General features: G+C 35.7%; 1 protein-coding gene across 8 annotated transcripts in view; it reads left to right on the forward strand.

Moving 5' to 3' along the window:
• The window catches only part of LOC110535244 (catenin (cadherin-associated protein), beta 1), a 36,514-nt gene that overhangs the window by 9,239 nt on the left and 7,986 nt on the right, over positions 1-19,289 (forward strand). Inside the window, exon 1 of one of the 8 annotated variants that reach the window (XM_036937607.1) lies at positions 4,992-5,016. The exons of 4 other annotated variants lie outside the window; for them this stretch is intronic. Coding sequence is in view for 1 of the 4 variants with exons in the window: in XM_036937597.1 (XP_036793492.1) it covers positions 16,280-16,304 (25 nt within the window). In the remaining 3 variants the exon portion in view is untranslated. Of the gene's footprint in view, positions 1-4,991; positions 5,017-16,264; positions 16,305-17,409; positions 17,593-18,843; positions 18,869-19,289 lie in introns of those variants that run through there. 3 more of the 8 variants (XM_036937597.1, XM_036937599.1, XM_036937613.1) reach the window with 3 other exon arrangements.

Genomic DNA, 19,289 nt, shown 5'->3' on the forward strand with positions numbered 1-19,289 from the left:
TGTCGTAAAATAGATATCCACATTATTATAATGTAAAAGAGATATCCATAGAATTTAAATGTAAAAGAGATATCCATAGTATTACAATGTCAAAGAGATAGCCATAGTATTTAAATGTCAAAGAGATATCCATAGTATTTCAATGTCAAAGAGGTATCCATAGTATTTAAATGTAAAAGAAGTATCCATAGTATTACAATGTAGAAGAGATATCCATAGTATTTAAATGTAAAAGAGATATCCATAGTATTACAATGTCAAAGAGATAGCCATAGTATTACAATGTCAAAGAGACATCCATAGTATTACAATGTAGAAGAGATATCCATAGTATTACAATGTCAAAGAGATATCCATAGTATTACAATGTAGAAGAGATATCCATAGTATTACAATGTCAAAGAGATATCCATAGTATTTAAATGTCAAAGAGATATCCATAGTATTTAAATGTCAAAGAGATATCCATAGTATTTAAATGTAAAGTAGATATCCATAGTATTACAATGTCAAAGAGATATCCATAGTATTTCAATGTAGAAGAGATATCCATAGTATTACAATGTCAAAGAGATATCCATAGTATTAGAATGTAAAAGAGACATCCATAGTATTTAAATGTAAAGTAGATATCCATAGTATTTAAATGTCAAAGAGATATCCATAGTATTTAAATGTAAAGTAGATATCCATAGTATTTAAATGTAAAAGAGATATCCACAGTATTACAATGTAAAAGAGATATCCATAGTATTAGAATGTAAAAGAGACATCCATAGTATTTAAATGTCAAAGAGATATCCATAGTATTTAAATGTCAAAGAGATATCCATAGTATTTAAATGTAAAAGAGATATCCATATTATTTCAATGTAGAAGAGATATCCATAGTATTTAAATGTAAAAGAGATATCCATAGCATTTAAATGTAAAAGAGATATCCATAGTATTTAAATGTAAAAGAGATATCCATAGTATTTAAATGTAAAAGAGATATCCATAGTATTTAAATGTCAAAGAGATATCCATAGTATTTCAATGTAGAAGAGATATCCATAGTATTTAAATGTCAAAGAGATATCCATAGTATTTAAATGTAAAATAGATATCCATAGTATTTAAATGTAAAGTAGATATCCATAGTATTTAAATGTAAAATAGATATCCATAGTATTTAAATGTAAAATAGATATCCATAGTATTTAAATGTAAAGTAGATATCCATAGTATTTAAATGTAAAGTAGATATCCATAGTATTTAAATGTAAAGTTGATATCCATAGTATTTAAATGTAAAGTAGATATCCATAGTATTTAAATGTAAAATAGATATCCATAGTATTTAAATGTAAAGTAGATATCCATAGTATTTAAATGTAAAATAGATATCCATAGTATTACAATGTAGAAGAGATATCCATAGTATTTAAATGTCAAAGAGATATCCATAGTATTTCAATGTCAAAGAGATATCCATAGTATTTAAATGTAAAAGAGATATCCATAGTATTTAAATGTAAAAGAGATATCCATATTATTTCAATGTAGAAGAGATATCCATAGTATTTAAATGTAAAAGAGATATCCATAGTATTTAAATGTAAAAGAGATATCCATAGTATTTAAATGTCAAAGAGATATCCATAGTATTTCAATGTAGAAGAGATATCCATAGTATTTAAATGTCAAAGAGATATCCATAGTATTTAAATGTAAAAGAGATATCCATATTATTTCAATGTAGAAGAGATATCCATAGTATTTCAATGTCAAAGAGATATCCATAGTATTTAAATGTCAAAGAGATATCCATAGTATTTAAATGCAAAAGAGATATCCATATTATTTCAATGTAGAAGAGATATCCATAGTATTTAAATGTAAAAGAGATATCCATAGTATTTAAATGTAAAAGAGATATCCATAGTATTTAAATGTAAAAGAGATATCCATAGTATTTAAATGTAAAAGAGATATCCATAGTATTTAAATGTCAAAGAGATATCCATAGTATTTCAATGTAGAAGAGATATCCATAGTATTTAAATGTCAAAGAGATATCCATAGTATTTAAATGTAAAATAGATATCCATAGTATTTAAATGTAAAGTAGATATCCATAGTATTTAAATGTAAAGTAGATATCCATAGTATTTAAATGTAAAATAGATATCCATAGTATTACAATGTAGAAGAGATATCCATAGTATTTACATGTAAAGTAGATATCCATAGTATTTAAATGTAAAATAGATATCCATAGTATTTAAATGTAAAATAGATATCCATAGTATTTAAATGTAAAGTAGATATCCATAGTATTTAAATGTAAAGTAGATATCCATAGTATTTAAATGTAAAGTTGATATCCATAGTATTTAAATGTAAAGTAGATATCCATAGTATTTAAATGTAAAATAGATATCCATAGTATTTAAATGTAAAGTAGATATCCATAGTATTTAAATGTAAAATAGATATCCATAGTATTACAATGTAGAAGAGATATCCATAGTATTTCAATGTCAAAGAGATATCCATAGTATTTCAATGTAGAAGAGATATCCATAGTATTTAAATGTAAAGTAGATATCCATAGTATTACAATGTAAAAGAGATATCCATAGTATTTCAATGTAGAAGAGATATCCATAGTATTTAAATGTAAAGTAGATATCCATAGTATTTCAATGTAGAAGAGATATCCATAGTATTTAAATGTAAAATATATATCCATAGTATTACAATGTCAAAGAGATATCCATAGTATTTCAATGTAGAAGAGATATCCATAGTATTTAAATGTAGAAGAGATATCCATAGTATTTAAATGTCAAAGAGATATCTGTAGTATTTAAATGTAAAAGAGATATCCATAGTATTTCAATGTAGAAGAGATATCCATAGTATTACAATGTAAAAGAGATATCGGTTGTATTTAAATGTCAAAGAGATATCCGTAGTATTTAAATGTAAAAGAGATATCCATAGTATTTCAATGTAGAAGAGATATCCATAGTATTTAAATGTAGAAGAGATATCCATAGTATTACAATGTAAAATAGATATCCATAGTATTTAAATGTAAAAGAGATATCCATAGTATTTCAATGTAGAAGAGATATCCATAGTATTTAAATGTAGAAGAGATATCCATAGTATTTAAATGTCAAAGAGATATCTGTAGTATTACAATGTAAGAGAGATATCCATAGTATTACAATGTCAAAGAGATATCCATAGTATTACAAAGGAAAAGAGATATCCGTTGTATTTAAATGAGACTCACCTGGATGAATATAAATGATGTGGGCTCTTTTACCCATCCTTCCTACTCACTTCTAACAATTTACTATTTACTACTTAACTTTGTCAGTAGTACATTGTTTCAAAAAAATCTTGTATGTCTGTCAATCACAACATTGTAAGGAAATGTCATTATTACAGTATCCTGACATTCTCTGTGGAATAGGTGAAGGTCATTTCTTTTCTCTGGGGCTGTAAAACACAGTGAGAGGACATATTGAAGTAAATGTTGTATTTTAGACTAAGAACAATGTCAGTATACCTCCACAGCTTCTTTATAAAAAGACGATCGATGTGTCTATCTGCTGACACAATTGTTGCCACGGACAGAACCCATACACTCAATTCACAGCCAGTATCTTCCATCATATAATTAAAGTCATTTTCTCCTCATTTTCAGCTGCTGTTCCTCGCTGCAATTTCTTACAATCATGTTTCATAATGTTGAAAGTCAGCTGTATGGAGAGAAATAAAGCTGTGGCATTTGCAATTTGCGAGATTTAATTAGTTATACTCAATACACAATCACTCCCCACTTGTTCTCTCTGCAAATAATATTTGTCACAGAGGAGTTCAAATGAATGTCTGTGGCAGAGGGGGAAATCAGGAAATCATATTATTACCTATTTAGGTTTCACATTCCATTCATTTATCCTTTACATTCACATGCTAAACATTGTGTTTCATATTGAGCCATGAGTCAGGTCAGTTTAATAGATAGGCAGAATTCACCCCAATTTCCCACAATAAGGAAAACATGAAACATAACATGAAAAGTAATTAAACGTATCCACAAAGCATCTCAGAGAAAATGTTGATCTAGGGTCAGTTGCCTTCTAGTTTACCATTTATCATAATTAATACTATTATATAAACAGATCCTAGATCAGCACTCCTACTCTGAGACACTCTGGATACAGGCCCAGGTCTCCCTAATCTTCCCAGGTCTTAACATGTGAAATAGCTACCCAGTCTAGGTAGTGCTGTCCTTGAGCACTATCTAAGAGTTAATCTATATATTACTATAAGTACCATATAGTTCAGAGAATTAAATATTGATAGTATCTCTAATAGCTTTTCAAAAATGCATCAGATGTTGAGTTAGCACAAAGGATATAGAGTGTAGTGGTTGTTTAATGGCTATTTCTGTACTTTGGGAATAAAATAGAAAATAGAAAGTTTCAGGCCCTTGTCACCCCCCCCCCCCCCCCCCCCCCCCCCCCCCCCACTCCCCTCACCCCACAACCCCTCCGTGTCGGGGTGCTGTGAACTCTTTTATGTCGGCCACCACACCATGTCTAATGGCCCCTGCTGAGACAAGCGTCCTGCTCCCTGCTGCTCCCAGCACCAGTTGGCATCAAGAGGATTGTGGATAAATAAAAACCATAGAAATTGGGGCTTGAAATTTTGGGGTGTAGCCTCCCCCAAAAGCCCCCAAAACCTTAAACCCGCATCTGTTGCTTGCTGTTGTCATGTACATGAAAGTTGATCACACATGGGATAAGATGTGTCTCCTCAGCTCCTCTCTGTTTCAACACAAACATGGCAGAATATTTTCTTTCTTCAATCTTATTTTATTAGATGTATTTTTTTACATTTTAATCTTTTTTTGTGTCTATGTTGGCGTTAATGCTGAGGTTTTGTAGGCCTTGTTTCCACTTAGTGCTTGAATAGTGGGTAATCTCACTGGCTGGTAACATCCTGAAGAAGGTGAGCATCATTTTTCCTTTCTAATCATTCTAACATATCTCACAATCCTGAATAGGCTGCTTGCTACTGCTCTACTAAATGCCCTATAGCCTATGTGGGAGCTATACAAAGGGATCAGCAATGCTGCATTACATTGAAGCTACTTATATTCTAATCAAAACAGTGGGAATTATATTTTCAAAGGATTTCAAGAAGAGAAGATGGCTTGTCAATTTTGAGCCTGTCTGTGGATCCTTTCCTGTGCCATGCCGTTGACTGCCAGCCTGTTCAAAGACAGTGTGTCTAATATAACTATTGGTGTGCAGGAATGGAAAACAATCATTAAAATTCTCTCCAGAACGTTCTTATTCTGGAACTAGCTGAATGTCTCTTAGCGTATTGTGGTTTAAGCAGGGAGGGAGGTGAAACAAGGGGATGCTGAGAACCAGAACCTTACAGCTGGCAGAGAGAGACAGAGAAACCCTCCTCCCCCATCCCCATCCCTTAACATACATACACAGTGAGCCTGGGAGACACATCAGTCGGCTTTCACCCTCTGCTATGTGTCTCTTTGTCTGCCTGTCTGAAAATGGGTGTAATTTTGAAGCGAGAAATCAGGCGTTGCTGAAACGACTTTAGTGGCCCAAAACTAAAGCATTATTTTACTTTTTAAACTGAAATATGATTATCACTTTCTCCACTTTGTATCGAAGACATTCTCCATTTTGTTAGCAAAGCTTTTTCTGTGTGTGTGTGTGTGTGTGTGTGTGTGTGTGTGTGTGTGTGTGTGTGTGTGTGTGTGTGTGTGACAGTAGAGGTGGGGGGACCTCTGTTTACCTCTCCACAGTCTCAGCTGTTCTTTGTTTTGCTCCCCATGAAGAGCCTGACAGACACAGAGTAGAGGTAATTTGTACCAAACTAATTCATGCAATAGACAGAACAAGAAGGAGGAGTAACCACACAGTGGTCATATAACATGGAGATGAGCCCCACACAAAGCATGGAGTCACGCTCCTTCAAGTAGGACAATCTACAATTTAGAAAATTAAAAATACATAAATAAGCTCAAATAGTATTGGTGGAGAACAGGGAAGAGAACAGGGAAGAGAACAGAGAAGAGAACAGGGAAGAGAACAGGGAAGAGAACAGAGAAGAGAACAGAGAAGAGAACAGGGAAGAGAACAGGGAAGAGAACAGAGAAGAGAACAGGGAAGAGAACAGAGAAGAGAACAGGGAAGAGTTGATGGGAAACGCTGTGCATTTTCCGATCCAGGGATATAAATAAAGAGACGGCATATAAAGGGGTGGGTTTTGTCATTGTGTGAGAAATATAAACACAGATGAGTTGTGTCTTTGATTTGTTCCTGCTTTTCAATCGACACAGCGGGATGTTCTAAAGACCTTGGCCTCTTTGCATTTTGGGTAAATAGGCACCATGGACCCTGCATGATGAGATTATATTCCCCCCGTCTCTCTTTACACCTCGCCGTTTTCTCTTTCTCTCTAAACACAAAAACTGCATTTCTGTTTTTCACCAACGTCCCGGGTGATTTTTCCATCCCCCCGTCCTGCTTTGATACATGTTTGGATGCCGTGCCACTACAGAGCACTAATTCACTGTTTTACTGCTTCTGTCATGTACTGGGATTTCTGGCTGCTGCTACAGGAAGGAGAAGATACACTTTGTTCATCAGTAGTCAAACAGTCTGCTGTAACAGTACTAGCACATTCTCTTTTTATTGGTGTTTATTTAACCTTTATTTAACTAGGCAAGTCAGTTAAGAACACATTCTTATTTACAATGACGGCCTACCAGAAGGTAAAAGGCCTCCTGTGGGGACGGGGGCTGGGATTCAAAATATAAATACATTCAATATAAATACAGGACAAAACACACATCCCGACAAGAGAGACAACACAACACTACACAAAGAGAGACCTAAGACAACAACATAGCATGGCAGCGACACATGACAACACAGCATGGTAGCAACAACATGGCAGCAGCACCAAACATGGTACAAACATTATTGGGCACAGACAACAGCACAAAGGGCAAGACGGTAGAGACAACAATATAGCTTATTCACAGCTAAATTTACAGCAAAATAATGTGGCATTTGGATTGGGACAATGGGCTTATTAGCAAGTCACCACTAAGAAATAAAATACAAGCAATTTTTATGAAAGTCATTCATGTTGAATGAAAGCATTTCCTTCAAAATCTTGTTTATGTACAGAAGTCAGTGGGGTAGAAAATCAAGATCAAGGTGCTGTGAAATGTTTTGCTGCAGTCTCCATCTGCAGTCCCAGAATGTGCCATACCAATGCTAGCCCATTTCCAATAGAATACCACTAACCTACATATTGTGAGGTAAATCTCTTGTTCGCTTTAGACTGAGATATAAAGGAAATGAGTCATGTTTTGAAGCTCAAAACTCTTAGAACCAATCAACTTAATATTTCAAACACAATATATATGTTGTGTATAGGACAATATGTTTCAGTCATTGGCCAATTTGTTTGCAAATTGCAGTGTATAGTGATTAGCTCCAACATAAAAGAACTAAACAATGGATGTTCTGCATCACTCAGCCATTTTGTTCCTTCTCTTTCGAAATCTACAGCCTTGTGAATCTTTTGTTAAGGTTATTGTCAGTGGAGGAGGACGACGATAAATTCGATGAAGAGGATTGGATTTCTCAGACTGCGCTAGCTGGATTTCTCAGAACGTCTGTATATTACATCTGCTAAATATGTTTATGTGACCAATAAAATGTGATTTAATATTCTAGAATTCTACATGACGATAGATTGCACCCAAATATAGAGCTTCAAACGAAGGAAGAACCCTTCTTAGAGTATAGGCTATTTATCTTTGATTAGAAAATAATGATATTCTGTGTCTGACTAAAACACTGCAGAAGACGACTTGAAATAGATCATGGCCAGTCTTTGTCCCCTAAATGGATTAAAAAACTGTCCAGACAGACAAGAGCACCTAAATCCAACCATTGTTCTTGTGGGCGCTTCATTTTAACCTCAGCCAGGAGTACATATCGTACAAAAGTTACCTTACTACGTTTCCAACAGATCTGAAACAGCCCAGGCAGTGAGATGGCCTTGTAACTTCTGTTATAGACAACAGAACTGTTGATTGATGCTCAATGGAGTTAGGGGTCTGAATATCATTGATCACCGGTTTACTAAACAGGATAAATATCTTAGTTCTGCATATCTGTTAAATATGCCATTGTCTAGTGATTGTGTCTCAGAGTATGGGTCATTTTTCAGTCAGAGAGATAGGCATATCTGTTAAATATGCCATTGTCTAGTGATTGTGTCTCAGAGTATGGGTCATTTTTCAGTCAGAGAGATAGGCATATCTGTTAAATATGCCATTGTCTAGTGATTGTGTCTCAGAGTATGGGTCATTTTTCAGTCAGAGAGATAGGCATATCTGTTAAATATGCCATTGTCTAGTGATTGTGTCTCAGAGTATGGGTCATTTTTCAGTCAGAGAGATAGGCATATCTGTTAAATATGCCATTGTCTAGTGATTGTGTCTCAGATCAATGTTACACTTTACAGGGAATACACTTAGAATGTGCTTTTAGGAGATATGAAAATGTATCATTTTTCAACGCCACAATTACAAAATGTAATATACTTCCACTTTTACCACAGCTGGAATTGAATGAAACCCACCATTGCAATGTGTACACATAGTCTTTGTTTCTATACTATTAGCCATATCTACACTCATTTATCTGAAATAGAGAATCATATATACTGTGACCTGGTGATAGGTTTTCACAGCAACCAAAATCATTGTGATTTTTATTTCACAATGGGAAAAAGAGCTACTGACTGAACGATGCAAAGTGTGTTCGATTGAATCCCTTTGTTTACCAATTGTTTATTTCTTATTATATTTTGTTGTCATAATAATATGTTAGACAGAGAGATCTGTAGAATACATGTCTTGCATTGCAAATTCTGCTATGTTAATTCATGTCAATACTGAAAAGATCATCCATTTCAGCATCAGACCTTATTACTTTCCACTGCTTAACCTTGCATTAATAGAAAAATTGATATATGGTCATTTGAGTGCCATTTAACTAATATATTTGATCTAAAAAGTCAAAGTCTACACAGTAAAATACTACAAATGAATAGTTGTTATTTTACACAGAGATATATGTATTTACATTTTTGTTATCTTAACATTTCTCCTCTTTAATTCTGATAATGGATTGAAAGATTCATGTTAGATGTCTTTGTCTCTAACAGGGACATTTGTTATGCTTTTTCTTTCTATTTTCAGGGTTGATCTAATGTGATAAAGACAGAGCAACATGGCCGTTTCAGAGTTGATCTAATGTGATAAAGACAGAGCAACATGGCCGTTTCAGGGTTGATCTAATGTGATAAAGACAGAGCAACATGGCCGTTTCAGGGTTGATCTAATGTGATAAAGACAGAGCAACATGGCCGTTTCAGGGTTGATCTAATGTGATAAAGACAGAGCAACATGGCCGTTTCAGGGTTGATCTAATGTGATAAAGACAGAGCAACATGGTCGTTTCAGGGTTGATCTAATGTGATAAAGACAGAGCAACATGGTCGTTTCAGGGTTGATCTAATGTGATAAAGACAGAGCAACATGGTCGTTTCAGGGTTGATCTAATGTGATAAAGACAGAGCAACATGGCTGTTTCAGGGTTGATCTAATGTGATAAAGACAGAGCAACATGGCTGTTTCAGGGTTGATCTAATGTGATAAAGACAGAGCAACATGGCCGTTTCAGGGTTGATCTAATGTGATAAAGACAGAGCAACATGGCCGTTTCAGGGTTGATCTAATGTGATAAAGATAGAGCAACATGGCCGTTTCAGAGTTGATCTAATGTGATAAAGACAGAGCAACATGGCTGTTTCAGGGTTGATCTAATGTGATAAAGACAGAGCAACATGGCCGTTTCAGGGTTGATCTAATGTGATAAAGACAGAGCAACATGGCCGTTTCAGGGTTGATCTAATGTGATAAAGACAGAGCAACATGGTCGTTTCAGGGTTGATCTAATGTGATAAAGACAGAGCAACATGGTCGTTTCAGGGTTGATCTAATGTGATAAAGACAGAGCAACATGGCCGTTTCAGAGTTGATCTAATGTGATAAAGACAGAGCAACATGGCTGTTTCAGGGTTGATCTAATGTGATAAAGACAGAGCAACATGGCCGTTTCAGGGTTGATCTAATGTGATAAAGATAGAGCAACATGGCCGTTTCAGGGTTGATCTAATGTGATAAAGACAGAGCAACATGGCCATTTCAGGGTTGATCTAATGTGATAAAGATAGAGCAACATGGCCGTTTCAGGGTTGATCTAATGTGATAAAGACAGAGCAACATGGTCGTTTCAGGGTTGATCTAATGTGATAAAGACAGAGCAACATGGCCGTTTCAGGGTTGATCTAATGTGATAAAGACAGAGCAACATGGCCGTTTCAGAGTTGATCTAATGTGATAAAGACAGAGCAACATGGTCGTTTCAGGGTTGATCTAATGTGATAAAGACAGAGCAACATGGCCGTTTCAGGGTTGATCTAATGTGATAAAGACAGAGCAACATGGTCGTTTCAGGGTTGATCTAATGTGATAAAGACAGAGCAACATGGCCGTTTCAGGGTTGATCTAATGTGATAAAGACAGAGCAACATGGCCGTTTCAGGGTTGATCTAATGTGATAAAGACAGAGCAACATGGCCGTTTCAGGGTTGATCTAATGTGATAAAGATAGAGCAACATGGCCGTTTCAGAGTTGATCTAATGTGATAAAGACAGAGCAACATGGCCGTTTCAGGGTTGATCTAATGTGATAAAGACAGAGCAACATGGCCGTTTCAGGGTTAATCTAATGTGATAAAGACAGAGCAACATGGCCGTTTCATTGCATTTCCATTTCTAAGAATACCTACAGTTATCAATATCTTTAGAGTATTCTGGTACATACTGTAGAGTTGAGGCTGGTGTGATGAACTATCTCTCATCTCATGAAAATGTCATTCTTCACAGGTTAAGATATTTGTGCAGAAATTTGTTTGTTATTGAGTCTTTGCAGGGCGTCAGTCGGTCCAACAATGGAACAGACTCATGTTGTAGGGCTGGATGACCAACACTTTAAGCCGTGGTGTTGAGCCTAACAATAAGGTTGAATACACAAAAGGGGCCGTCGGCTAGTCTGACATTGTTGTCTAAGCAGCTTTACAAAGAAAGGATATTTGTAGAGACTTTTGCATCTGAGTTGTCAGAAGTGACACTGTGCGCTAGCAGTATTGTAAAACACCAACTCTGAAAAGGGTTGGCTAGTCAGAAGAATTACATCCTATTTAACTGTATTTGATATTATGTTGATGACCTTGAATATGTTGCTTGTATTTATACTTACACAGGCAGAATTATATAGTACAATTGAATATTACTATTTATTAACAGTGACAGGTGTTTACTGTAGGTACAGGCAGTTACATGGTATATATGGCTTGCTAATACTGTTGTTGAAGTCATTTTATTTTCATCAGATTTAGAACAATAGACGAAATCACAAGAATAGTCTGTGTAATCAAATATCTACTTAACTATTTCCCCCTACATATTTTAGGGGTATTTGTGTCAATGCTCCTTAGAGGAGGGAGTGAGAGGAGGTAGAGCTAGTCACTCTAAACCATTCTGTGTTTTTATTTGACCATTGGGAAAAATAACTACACAGGTTCGATTCAATTGAGCCCTCAGTATTTCTGTCTCCAGAAGTAGGAAGTCAAAAATAACATGTATTTCCTGAACATAGCTCTATTATTAAAATCAAATCTAATTTTATGGGTCACATGCACATACTTAGCAGATGTTATTGCGGGTGTAGTGAAATGCTTGTGTACCTAACTCCAACAGTGCAGTAGTATCTAGTAGTGACTAGCTATAGCTCAATGCAACAATACATTCAATCTAAAAGTAAGAGAATGGAATTAAGAAATATATAAATATTAGGACGAGCGACATTGGAGTGGCTTAGACTAAAATACAGTACAATAGCATACAGTATATACATATGAGACGAGTAAAGCAGTATATAAACATTATTAACATGACTATTATTAAGTGACTAGTGTTCCATTATTAAAGTGACCCATGATTCCATGTCTACGTACATAGGGCAGCAGCCTCTAAGGTGCAGGGTTGAGTAACTGGGTGGTTGAAGTCATTAATTGTAGCGTGAGTGTAATGACGTACACATCCAGTAGGTAGTGTAAATATTTCTATATTTCATAAAGACATACTGCACTTAGGTACTCTACTTTATGACATTGGAGGCCCTATATAAATCTTATTACTCAAAGTCAAATTTAAATGGACTTTTATTTCCTGAGAGGGAACGTCATGTGTGGTGACGGATTGCTACATGCAAGACATAACAACATAACAACATAGAACACAAAACATGTACAGTATAAAGGATTGGAAGCGTTATATGCAATCATAGGATATATATATATATATTTTTTTTTTACCTTTATTTATTATGGCAACATTATTTATTTATTATGGCAACATTTATATATATATATATATGCATATTTCCAATAGAATAAATGAAATAAATATAAATATAAATATAAAATAAATAAATACTTCAAGAGTTGAGCAGTTTGATAGACGTTGGCACCAAACTAGAAGCTGCTTAGGTTTATATAGGAGAGCTGCATAGCTGTGACTGGAGGGTAGGGGGCTATGCTAGTCATTCAGTGTGTTAAGTCAAAGGCTATTTGTTCCCCCTTCTTCCTCACTCTTTTTTTGTAGATGTCACTGAGGGGTTCCTGGCAAGTTTACCCAATGACCTTTCCACTGATTCTCACCTCTATTAAAGATTTATACATTGAATTATTTCACCCAGTGGAACTTCATACTATGATAAACAGTAACTACCCATTGCTAGCAGTATTTATTTTGTTTTATTGTCATCCATGTTTTGGATGGAATTGGAATTGGAATTGTAGGTCGGCAGTGCAGTACAACGAAGACGTTAATGGATTGTAATGTTAGATGCTGTATTTGTTGTGCTTGACCCATTGTTCTCAACTAGGAGATAGAATCCCCTTATATTTCAACCCTGCAACAGGACAGATAGAAGTGTACAATACTTACTGCCAGGGCCCTCCCTATGTCTGTCTATTACCACTGTGAACAGAGGGACCTAGGGCCCTGGTGGATTGTAATGAAATTTGCTGTATTTGTTGAATGTGAACACTTATTTCAACATTATAGGAGTAAGGACAGGCATTTCTTTATTTTTTTACTTCAGTTTATTTTAGTAAATACTTTCTTAACACTTATTTTTCTTAAAACTGCATTGTTGGTTAAGGGCTTGTAAGTAAGAAATTCACTGTAAGGTCTACACCTGTTGTATTCGGCAAATGGGACAAACAAAATGTAATTTGATTTTTAATTTGAGGTAGAAATGCATTGTATCCCTCTAATGTCTACATGTTACAGAGGAACCCAGGACCCTGGTGGCTCACCTTGCCTTGCACCTACTACTATTGTCTCTGCAAGGATGTAGGATCAGGCCCTTTGGCTGAGTAGAGGTCAGGGGACACAATCCTATGTGCATACAAGTGGGTTTAAAGTGCCCCCTCCTTTCACAGCGGAAGAAAAGAGACCCTCCCCTCAGCATATAGCATCAATTCCAGCAGCTTCCCAAGGGACCAAGTTCTTTCTCTTGCATCCGGGTGCTGTTCCTCTCGCTCTCTTGCTCTCTCTCACTTTCTCACAGACACTCACACACAGCCTAATGTAACCAATCACAACAGAGCTCCATGAGTAACCCCAGCCTTTCGTAAGCCCTCCTGGCAGTGACTGAGACCTGTGACTTCCCCAGTACACGTGAACCCATTGGGAGAGAATAGGCTTTGCACATGTAATCCTTGTCTCTATGTTTATTTTTGGTGCATAGACTCTTTCCTTCAGCGGGGAGAATGTGTGCTTAAAATGAGGCGTAGTGATTCCCAACCACGCAAAAGGCCTGGTGAATCTGCACTGTGTGTGTGTGTGTGTGTGTGTGTGTGTGTGTGTGTGTGTGTGTGTGTGTGTGTGTGTGTGTGTGTGTGTGTGTGTGTGTCTGTGTGCGTGCGTGCGTGCGTGCGTTTGTGTGTGCGTGTGAGCATGTGTGTGTGTGTGATTTATACCAATGTACTGTAATGACAATCTAACTATTGTGGGAAGGGATTCAAATGAAATATCTCAGTATTCATGTAGTATTGAAAAGCACATTTCAAGTACTCCTGATAATCTGGTAATACAAATATAGATAATTTTAACAAAATGAAAGGGTGCAGGAACAATAGTTATATTTTTTCCCATAGTGCACGTTTCTCACAATATGTAACATGGTCATGATTGAATCTTGCCCAACAAGTATCATTATGTTACTGTATATTTTTTATTACACAGATTACACTCTGAATATTTTCCCACATCATCGCCTTAGTTTTCAACACAAACAATTCAAATCAGACTAGTGTCAGTGGTATTTCTCTGAAATTCTATCCTCCATTATGAGTGTTTTGTCAAAGTAACTCCCACAAAACAAATAGAACCAATTGACGGCTTGACATTGCCTCTTTTGTCATTGGATCATTTGATCAATAATCATAGTATGCACCTTCTTTTTTTCTCTCTCGAAGAGCTACTGTTTTCAGAAATATGTACATTTCTGAAGATTCCTATTGTGGATCTGAAAATCTATGTGTTATGCACTTATTATCATAGTAATTTAAATATACTATATGCACTTTGTCTATTTATGATTTATCAGTGGGTTTCAAAGTAACAGTATTTTGAATTGTTTTATTTCTAAATTAAATGTAATTATTTTCTTTTAAGGCCCAGTGAAGTCACCATGCGGTAAATTAGTTAATAGACCAATAACAAAGAGAGTTCCAAACCTCTGCCAATAACATCTAGTTTCCTGTTTTCCCTTCCCCACTCAGACCACTCCCAGACAGTCCTAGCAAATTTCTTGCTTGAGAAATTGTTTTTTGCTAAAAGCTGTTTTGGTCCATTTGAATGGAAATCTATTACAATAAGGTACTTAAATTGTTACCCAGAAATGATTTGATATTGATTTAAAAATGGCTGCATTGGGCCTTCAATATAATTGTTTTGCCTTGGAATCTACATTTACAATACTGTACTGTTATCCATTCAGACCTTGCATATTGACTTGGGTATTGCATATAATGTCTTAATGTTTACACCCTGACTGTTCATCAGAACGTATTGGGGTCAAAACAAATCTACAGGATTTTTTGGGGGACAAATGTAATTTATCACTGATGTAATTCTAGTAATATTTTTGTATAAACGATCGTTGGCATGTCACATCTAGGCCTAGTGTTCATTAGATATTCCCGCCAATACAATTCCCTTAAAAACAATATTGTAAATAAAGATGTGAAACGAATCTCTGTGTCCACATAATAATGTCACCTGAAGGTTATCTATAAGAGAGAGTTTTTTGGTCAGGTGAGTACTACACTTAATAAAGTAGTGACACAAGGAATGAGTTGTTAATCGCATGAGAAACTAAAAGTATGTACAGTAACAACTATACACATTTATTTATTTTATTGTCCATTTTTTTTTAATCATTTCAGATATGAGTCTATTTTTATTTTATTTTTTACGTTAGACTAGAATTGATTGCATTGAAATGGAATTGACACCAACCCTGTAAAATATCCATGATTAAACCCATTTTTCATGAGCTGAAATAAAAGATCCCAGAAATTTTCCCTACGCACAAAAAACATATTTGTCTCAAACGTTGTGCACAAATTTGTTCTCATCCCTGTTAGTGAGCATTTCTCGTTTGCCAAAATAATCCATCTACCTGACAGGTGTGACATATCAAGAAGCTGATTTAACGGCATGATCATGACACAGGTGCACCTTGTGCTGGGGACAATAAAAGGCCACCTATACCCTCCCAGGCCCACCCATGGCTGTGCCCCTGCCCAGTCATGTGAAATCCATAGATTAGGGCGTAATTTGTTTATTTTAATTGACTGATTTCCTTTTATAAACTGTAACACATTTTTTTTCTGATTGCAGCTTCAGTAAAATATTTTAAATGGTTGTGTTTATATTTTTGTTCAGTATTTATTGCACTGACACATTTTTTTCTGATTGCAGCTTCCTTGTGGGGAATATTAATCTTCTAGGATGTTATTCACAAAGGGATATTCAGGTATACTAAATCTATCTCAATGCCATCAGACTGCTAAACAGCAATTCCTAACTCAGAGAGGCTGCTGCCGACATTGAGACCCAATCACTGGCCACTTTAATAAATGGATCAATAGTCACTTTAAACAATGCCACATTAAATAATGCTACTTTAATCATGTTTACGTATCTTACATTACTCATATCATATGTATATACTGTATTTTATAGCATCTATAGCACCTTGACTATGCCACTCAGCCATCGCTCATCCATATATTTATATGTACACATTCTCATTCACCCCTTTAGATTTGTGTGTATTAGGTAGTTGTTAGATATTACTGCACTGTCGGAACTAGAAGCACAAGCATTTCGCTACACTTACATGATCTGCTAACCATGTGTATATGACCAATACAAATTTGTATGATGAAGTATTCAGTACTAGATAAACATGACACAATGTTGTGGAAAATATAGAAAAGAAATCAAGGTGATCATAAAACCATCATGTATCTTGAGTCATGACTGTCGCAACATTATATGGAATCAGGTGAATCGTTTTGAAAAAAATAAACAGTTCCTACACACACTACATTCCAAATACACTTAGTATATTCTGAGCAGTGCCTAGGCTAGAGATAAGCCATTTTCAGACATGCAGTAGAACTAAATTCCTCTGAGAACGTTTTCAGTATACCATTGTAAATGTCTCTTTAGTAAATTCAGTTGAAACAATAAGCTGCCCGTTTTAGGATTCCGAACCGAAGTACTGCAATTTTTTTGATAAGTACGTGATGTCCATTGAAGAATTTTTCAGTCCAATCCATAGATGCATTCCTGGTCTTCATCCTAATTTATGGAAAAGGTACACTGCCGGAACTTCATACCATCTGGATTCATACGCCGATTTTATGATCAGGATTTGTTCTTTCCTTTTATAAAATACAATACATTATAGTTGTATGAAGTTGTTTTAAGATTGTTTCTAATATACATATATATATATATATAACGGACTTCACTTCGATAATTTGATAAAGACCATGATATGGTATCTATTTTATTCCTACATGCGGAAGGATAGAGTTGCCACATAATTGTAATTCGGTCTATTACAGTGCGACGCCATCTTAAACCCAATGATTCAACAGCAGTAACCAAGTTGTTCCTTGACTGCTGAGGGGCTAGTCGAAGGACTCGCTTGTGATTGTAATTTTAACGTATTTTTTTATTTTTTTCTCCCCACGAGGCGTTGGTTTTATCCACCTAAACGCGAGGAGACCGATTTGTGGCTTTTGACAAGGGTATGCATCTTCGTAAATTGTTTTATATATATTTTATTTGGATTTGACATCGAATGTATTGCGTTGTATTTGGTTGGTAGCTAGCTAAGTTAGCTAGTTTGTAGGTAAATGTTTCCCGCAGTCCAAAGGCGGTGGCAAGCAATCTGAATATCAGCGCGTCGTGATCACGACAACTGGAGTCGTACAGAATTGATTGGAATTCACAAATACAGTTTTATCAGAAACGAATTGAATTCATTTTTAGCCAGCTAGCCATGGTGGTAGCAGGCTGCGCCATGGCCCGGACACTCCCCGCTAGCTAGCGTTTGCTAGCTGCCGTAAACGAGGTGATTTGCTAGCTAGGTCAACATTCCGGCGCTTTGACTCATGTTAGTGGTCGTGAGAAACAACTGTCTAGTTAGCAACTATTGATACAGCTGACTGGAACGTTTTGCCCTGTTACTTTTCAATTGGCTTGAACTGGGAGACATTTTAAGTAACGTTAGCAAGCTAGTTAAGACTAATGATGGAGATAATTTTTCAATCAAGCAGCTAACGTTGGCTGGCTAGCTAGATAATAGTAAGAGGTTCCATTTTTGCTAGTGTCACTAGCTACGTCGAAATTGATGGCAATAGCGCAAACACTATCCCACGTCCAACACTAACTTTAAATTAATCAACTGATTTGATTGTAAATAAATTAACATCATTTCAATGTAAGATGCCCATTGTAACTAAGTGGATTTGTTAGCTAACATTATCAAAGTCAACTAATATTGTTTAATTTCGTCAAACGTGATAGCTGTCAAATCAAGTTTTGTTTTAGCAACTGGGTAAAACTGTTTTACTGGATGTCTAGTTAAACAAAGACCGACAAATTCCTTAGCCGTTGTGATTTGAGAGGAAGTTGAGGAGGAGCTTGACTGAAATTTGAGTCGTTGTTGCTCATCGGAAATTCGGGCAGACTGAAGTGGACTTGGTTGTATGTGGGGGTGGGGAGCTAGCTCGCTGGTGGAAGATTTTTCTGCTCTTGCCACCAATTTCTAGTGAAACACAGCGGAACTACTCCGGAAATACCCCTTAAAGAACCCAACGTTGTTTAATCGGGATCATCTCATCTTGATATTTGGAAGAAACGTGCATAATGTCTTTGCCTTGGACATTGTAACGTATCTTATTGATTGTTAGCCTAAAAAATATTGACAATACAATAACGTTGCCACGGATATTGCCGTGATTCATCTACCCACTAACATTTGCATACTTTCCCGGAGGGTTGGTGGCTTACTAAATCACAGTAAGTTATCGAAACTTCGGTCTTGCAAGGTATGACACATACCTCTGTGAATTCATTGTTTCTGAGAATGAAATTGATGTTTTAGAATTTGGTGCCGTACTTTTCTTAACTTTTACAGTAGCCTAATGCTGTAAAAGTTGCAGAAAGCAAGGGTATGATTCATGATTGGTTTCATGTCTAGCGCAGTTAATAAGAAACCTTGGATTTTTACTACAGTCAATGACGAGTAGTAGCCTAATACAGTAAACAAGACTTGCTTGCTGAGATAATGTTCTTGTTTGACATTGTCATGTATTTTCTTTAAAATCATCTTTATTGATGGGTGGTTAGTTACAATCTAAAATAATTTGGCCATGGTAGTATGCACAGTAGGCCAAACTGGACCAGGAATTAGTAGTTGTGACTGCTGACCGTGCACATT

The sequence above is a fragment of the Oncorhynchus mykiss genome, chromosome 2 (assembly GCF_013265735.2).
Source record: "Oncorhynchus mykiss isolate Arlee chromosome 2, USDA_OmykA_1.1, whole genome shotgun sequence".
In the NCBI taxonomy this organism is placed as follows: Eukaryota; Metazoa; Chordata; class Actinopteri; order Salmoniformes; family Salmonidae; genus Oncorhynchus; species Oncorhynchus mykiss.